Genomic DNA, 6,315 nt, shown 5'->3' with positions numbered 1-6,315 from the left:
TTTTTTGATTAAATTTAAATTTTTTTCAAGTTTTCGGGAAATTATCATGTCCCAAGTTTTTGGATCTTTATGAGCCAGTGAAGGGCTTGAAAAGGGGATACTGGATAGTCTCACGAGACAATCGAGTGGTTCTGAAGATATTAATATAACGAATTATAGCAAGATTTTGTTCAAATTTGCGATTGTTTTTAATTTTTTGTCCTTTTCTTAGTTTAGCGATCCTTACTGACCAAAGAAACTCTTGAAGTCTTGCAGATGGGTTACTTGACAGAACTACAGAGATAAAAAAAAATTTTGAACATTTTATTTTTTCGCTGCGAAATCTGGAAACTTTTCTTCCAAATTTTTCACTGTTATTTTATATGATTTAATTACAAGGCTAGAATTTGCAGAGTCGATTTTCATCAAGGAAAATATTCCTGGATCTCTCTTTCTGTGTGCCTCATTTGTTTTGTTTCCTTCTCTTTCTCAATCACGTTTTATTTCTTACACTTTATCTCTCTCTCTCCTTTACTTTTTTGTATATGCTGTGCCTCAGCTGCTGTTGTCGTGATATCATCTATTACCCTTAGCTCACTCCCCTTCAATTAAGCTAAACCTAGGCTCACTAAACACTGGCTTGCTGTTGACGAATCTAAACACCCGCCGTTGTTTGAGAGCAAATCGCCGGATGTTAGTCGGATATGTTTTAATAATTGTTTAAAAATTTTCAGTACTTGAAATGTAAACGTCGAACAGTTTAAAAGAAGTGATAGCACGAGTTGACCTTGTAGCCGTTGACCTTTGCGCTACGCAGACAGTAATGGGGTTACGACGAAGAATAATTTCTACTGTTTTCTACTAAAGTAGAATAATTGGTTTCAATCAAAAAAAATTTCCATTTGACTAACGCATCGAAAGATCAACCTTGAATCTGCTCAATATACCATATAATCATTGAATCACAATTTTTCGCTCTACGCTTTTTCAAGTTTTTCCATCCCCATGGACCTGAAAACTTCCTTTAGAGTTTGATAATATGTCACTCAAAAATTATTATTGAAGGAATGGTTGTCAAGTTTTTAATATTAGAAATTTTATCATTTTTTTTCTGAAGAGCCAAGGAACCTCCTCTTGGGGTTGATAATAGGTTACTGCACAATTTCTAGAAGTAATAGAATGTTTTAACATCGCGAATTTTAGAATTTTTTGACAAAACTTGCACCTTTCTTTTTTTGACATTTAATGTCATTGTTTAAGTTTTTGCAAGCCTCGGGGCAAAAAAAACCTCCCGAATAAGTTACTGAACACTTTGATTGGCCAACCAATAGATTTCGGCTTTTTAACATCAAAAATTTTAGCATTTTTTTTTTGAAAATTTTTGTCAATTTATAGGTTTCTCCAGCATCAGGAGCCAAGGAATCTCCTCTAAGATGCATTTGTAAAATACTGTGTAGTTTCTAGATGTTATAGAAGGTTTTAATATCACAAATTTAAATATTTTAAAAAAATGGCAATTTTTTGAATTTTTTTAGTTTTCATTTTCAGCACCCGGGACCTCCTCCAAAGTTTGATAATAAGCTACTGCATGTCTTCTAGAATTAATGGAAAAGTTATCAATATTTTCTAGACACGAGTTTCAGCAAGGTTTTGATAAAATTTTCAGGAAATTATCATGCCCCAAGTTTATGGATCTTTGAGCCAGTGAAACTATTAAAGGCTTGAAATAAGGATACTGGATGGTCTGACGAGACAATTAAATGGTTCTGAAGACATTAATATCGCGAATTATTATAAGATTTTTTTAAAATTTGCTATTGTTTTTAATTTCAATTATTTTTGTCCTTTTTTAAATATTTTTGTCCTATTCTTAATATAACGATTTTTCATGGTTAACGAAACTCTTTAAGTCATGAAGATGATTTACATGACAGAACTCTAGAAACAAAATTTAGTTTTGAACTTTTTTTCATAGCTAAATCTAGATTTAAAAGGCTAGAATGGTAGAATTAAAGGCTGAATTAAAAGGCTAGAAAAGTAGAATTTGCACAGTCGAATTTCATCATAGATAATATTCCTAGATCTCTCTGGCTCTGTGTGTGTGTCTCTTGGAATTTGTTTCCTTCTCTTTCTCGTTCACTTTTGATCTCTCACACGTTATCTCTCTCCCCTTTTTTTTACTCTTGTGGCGTGATGTCATCATCTATTAATTCCCCGTAGCTCACTGCCCTTCAATTAAGATACAGCTAGCCTCACTAAACCCTGGATTGCTATGGACAAAGGTGACCGCTCGTCGGTTGTTTGAGAGCAATTCGCCCGCCGTTAGTCGTTTATTTTTTAATAATTGTTTTCTTTTAAAATTTTCAATGCTTAAAAGGTAAACATTAAACTGTTTAAAAGAAGTGATAGCACGAGTTGATCTTTGTAGCCTTTTGTACTTAGCAGAAAATAATGGGGTAATGACAAAAATATGTTCTGCTGTTTTCTAAGTAGTAATTTACTTAACTAGAATAAGTAGTAATTTGCTAAAGTAGAATAATTGGTTTCAATCAAAAATTTTTTCCATTATTTGACTAACGCATAGAAAGGTCAACCCCGAATCTGTCCAATCTACCATATAATTGTTGAATCACAATTTTCCGTTTTATTTTGAGTTATTTTCAACCTCAATTTGAAATATGCAAGAAAAAGGTGAATAAGAAAAGTGTCATGCAATTTTCAATTTGTTTAAAAGGTCTTATAAAAAACCTGCTGTCATTTTTTGATTTTTTTAATAAAAGCTGCTGATAAATTTCCATTAATTATGATCCGTGGAATTTGCACTATATAAGAGTACAAGAGCAACCTCATTTTTTCTAATTAAACAGCAAAAAAAGTTCACCTTTTGGTTGGTATTTTAATGCAGAGCTGCATTGACTTGTCTCTTGCGTGCATCTTAGTGTGCTAAGATTTTTCATTGAGTTTTCCGAAAACCAAAAACTTAAGCATTTTGCAGTAGCTTTATGCGTTGAGCATAAATCATAACAAGGAAAAACGGAATTTAAATGAATCGTATGAAGAGAATATATCGCTCGACCAAAATGGATTTCAGAAAAATTTGGGGCAAAATATGGGCAATAAATTTGGTGGGTCGGAACAAAATGTATGACAAGGTTTAGAGCGTTTAGTCTATTTTTCGCTGAGTTTAGTTTGAGTTCAAGTTTAAATTCCGGTTTCTGGAAAGTTTATCGTTTTTCCAGAGGCATAGGGGCGCCTATGCGTCTGTTCTACTTTGTTGCCTACGATTGTACTGTGGTGAGCAAAAATCAGATGGATTGTGTAAAGTTTTAAATTCAGGGCCAGAATGTTGGCACCGTCAACCAGCTTTTACGAGAAGCAGAAACGCATTTATGAGAGGATAGCAAATTTGGAACGCGAAAGATTAGATACGGAACAAAAAGTCACAAATGCACGCATTGAATCTCATACGGCTGCTGCTGAAAACTTGTCAGGAATTGAGCGACTTCGAAAGAATGTTCGCGATGCGCAAACAAAGATAGCAGAAAATCGCGAGCTCATGCGAGAGGTCGACCGGCTTTTACTTAAGCTAGATTCAGTTTCGGATGAATGTGAATATTTAGAATCGTTGAAGAACAACATGGTCGATTATGCAAGGGAAGCTTACGAACGCTGGAGCAGTGAAGATCCGCAACGAGCTGCTAAATACTGGGCAGAAAAAGGAAAATTAGATGTCAGTTTGAATCGGAGTGATCAATCTAAAATGACGAGTCCCAAACGTGAAAACGTTCAAGATAACCGAGTTACAATGGATGCTTCAGAAAGACTTCAACAATCAAATCAACCTGAAGTTTTAGAAGCTAGTAGTTCCTCCTTGCGCAAAATTGACAGTCCTAAGAAGGGAAAGTCCCCCAGATTCAATGAGCGTGTACAAGTTGCGGAGTTTTACGAAGAATCGGAGGAAAATGTAGCTGGAGGTCTTCGTGAAACCTTCAATAGATCAAACACTAGCGTCTCTCCGGAACCTTTCAGCACTGCGAGAAGCAAAAGTCTTGAAGTTGACGATGATTTTCTGACTTCACGTGACCAGAATTTGAAAGCGCCCAAAAAGGACTTGAGCACAGGGAAAACTCGTCCGAAAAGTAGTGAACAAACACCTATGGAGTTTTTCAGCGCAAGCTCTAACCCGTCAAAATTATTGGCTGCTAAAAGTGCATCGTTTCAAGGTTTCGGAGAAATTTCAAGTGAGGAACGATTAAATCGGTCGGAAAGTGATCGCAGCTTCTCAGAGCGAAGATCATTAGACCAGAAAAACGAATTTTGTCTTGATTTAGACTCAGATTCGAATTTTGTTTTGACTGATAAACCACCGAGCGATAAGAATGTTATGCTAACATTCAAAGGTCTTCAAAGCTTGTTTCATAGAATCGAAGATTGCGTTACAGATCAGTTATCTCCTCGAGATGAAATGTATTCTGTTCGTGTCAAAGTTAGTTATGATTATTATAGTTTGGTTACTAAAGCTAATAACAATCAGTTAGAAAATGAATCGGCCCAGATTTGCAGTCAAGTTGCTTTGAAGTGTTTGCCCGATTTCTTCACAGAAGGTACATTGTTTAAACCGGGAGTCATTTTGGAGGATATTTCGACATTTTCTGACCTGGATGATTTAATTGACGCTTCTAAAAAGCCTTTGTATGTATTAATCCGTGATCATTTAAAGTATATCGCTCTCAAAAATGCCGTTGATGTTGATAATTTGTCGACTATTTTTGCGGAATTATTGGAACAAAAACATAAAGAAGATTTAAGAAGAGCGTTGAAGTTGTGCCTCGAATCAGTTCTGAAAGAGGAAGAATTCTCAGAAGCAACGTCTATTTCTGCATTCTCAACGCCTCGAAGTATCTCAAATTCACCGGCTGTTAAAAGCTCAACTCCGCGAAAGCCAATTTTGAAAAACTCCCCTTCTGTGAGTTTCGAAACGGAAGAAATGTCGAGGTCTAAAAATGGCATTAGCAAAGCTGATGCCGATAAGAAGAGTGACAAATTGAATGAATCAAAAACGTCGAAGGCTAGCACTAGCAAGAGCAGTTCAAAAGAGGCTAAAAATGATAACGAGGACGAAGACAGTTTCCCTTTCACCTCTCAGTCGCTGGATGATCATTTGGACATATCGTTGCAATCTGGAAAGGCCGAGAAAACATCGAACGCGTACCAGAGTTTGCTGAAGAATGTGTTTGGTGGTACTGACCCTACGAAGGCTAAGTCGAGTGAACGTGTTATGAACAAAAGTGATGAAGACGATAGTGATGAAATGGACGCAATTTTGGGCGGATCGACATCAGCTGGTAAGATTGGATTTTATTCGTGACATTAAAGCATTTCTTATATAGAAGTCATTCATACGTTGGAGTTGATAACTTTTTACTTCATTTGGTCAAAAGCGGTGAAAATCATATTGGTTTTGTCTGTTCGTGTGTAGGCTAGAAATCGTCTTTCGCTATTTTTGTTTATTTGAGGCTACCTATTTGATCTTTGTTGAAATAACAAATATTGTCGAAGTATCGGAAAGAGTTTTAATCGTAATTAAAATAATCGAGCCATGTATCAACTGTACAACTCTTTTTTAGATAAACCAAAACAAGCAAAGACAGCGGCATCAAATGTGACGGTTTCTTCTGACGGGAACAAAAAGCTCTTCAAAACCAAACAGGGATCCTCTCCCAAAAAATCTTTATCAGCCAAAGCGAGTGTAGAAAAACCGGACACTGCTTTATTTTCATCAGGTGGTGAAGATGATAATTCTCTGTCATTCTCAACCAGCACTTCTGGCGCGAGAAACAAAGGAAACGTAGCCGATATCCCATCTGCGGTTCGAAACTCGCTCAATCCAAGAACGTCAACACTTCAAACCAATCAAGGAAAAATCGTGACGCCGGTGGCACTGAAGGATTTCGGAGATATAGATGACGATGATGATGACGAATATGTAGAAGATTTCAATAACGAAATGGGAAACAGTAGTGTTACAGACTTGCTTGGAATCACGCCTCGCGATAAACACATCAATGATTCTGATGATAGCGACTTTTTTGCATAAGCGATCCGCAGAAACATAAACTTCTTACGTTGTACAAAAGTTCACCGTTTTGTAAATCGTATATAAAGAAAGAATCTGTAAATAGTTTTTGTGTACATAAAAATTTTTGAAATTTGAGTTCGAAGTGAGCTCAAACAATTTTCCAAGCTATTGTTCAAGTTACATTTTTCGTTTTGCAAGTCCTGAGCATTTTTTATGTAGTGATCTGATTTCACGTATGCGGTTTTCCCGACCCTATT

General features: G+C 36.0%; 1 protein-coding gene across 1 annotated transcript; it reads left to right on the top strand.

Annotated features, from left to right (window-relative positions):
- The first annotated feature begins 3,224 nt into the window (after positions 1–3,224).
- On the top strand, positions 3,225–6,193 carry LOC142345728 (uncharacterized). The gene is made up of 2 exons (XM_075398013.1): positions 3,225–5,324; positions 5,607–6,193. The coding sequence occupies exons 1-2, from the start codon at positions 3,323–3,325 to the stop codon at positions 6,074–6,076; spliced, it is 2,472 nt and encodes an 823-aa protein (XP_075254128.1). The 5' UTR covers positions 3,225–3,322; the 3' UTR covers positions 6,077–6,193.
- Positions 6,194–6,315: the final 122 nt, after the last annotated feature.

The sequence above is a fragment of the Convolutriloba macropyga genome, chromosome 9 (assembly GCF_964194025.1).
Source record: "Convolutriloba macropyga chromosome 9, txConMacr16.3, whole genome shotgun sequence".
Taxonomy (NCBI): Eukaryota; Metazoa; Xenacoelomorpha; order Acoela; family Convolutidae; genus Convolutriloba; species Convolutriloba macropyga.
This window is presented reverse-complemented; position numbering and strand designations above follow the sequence as displayed.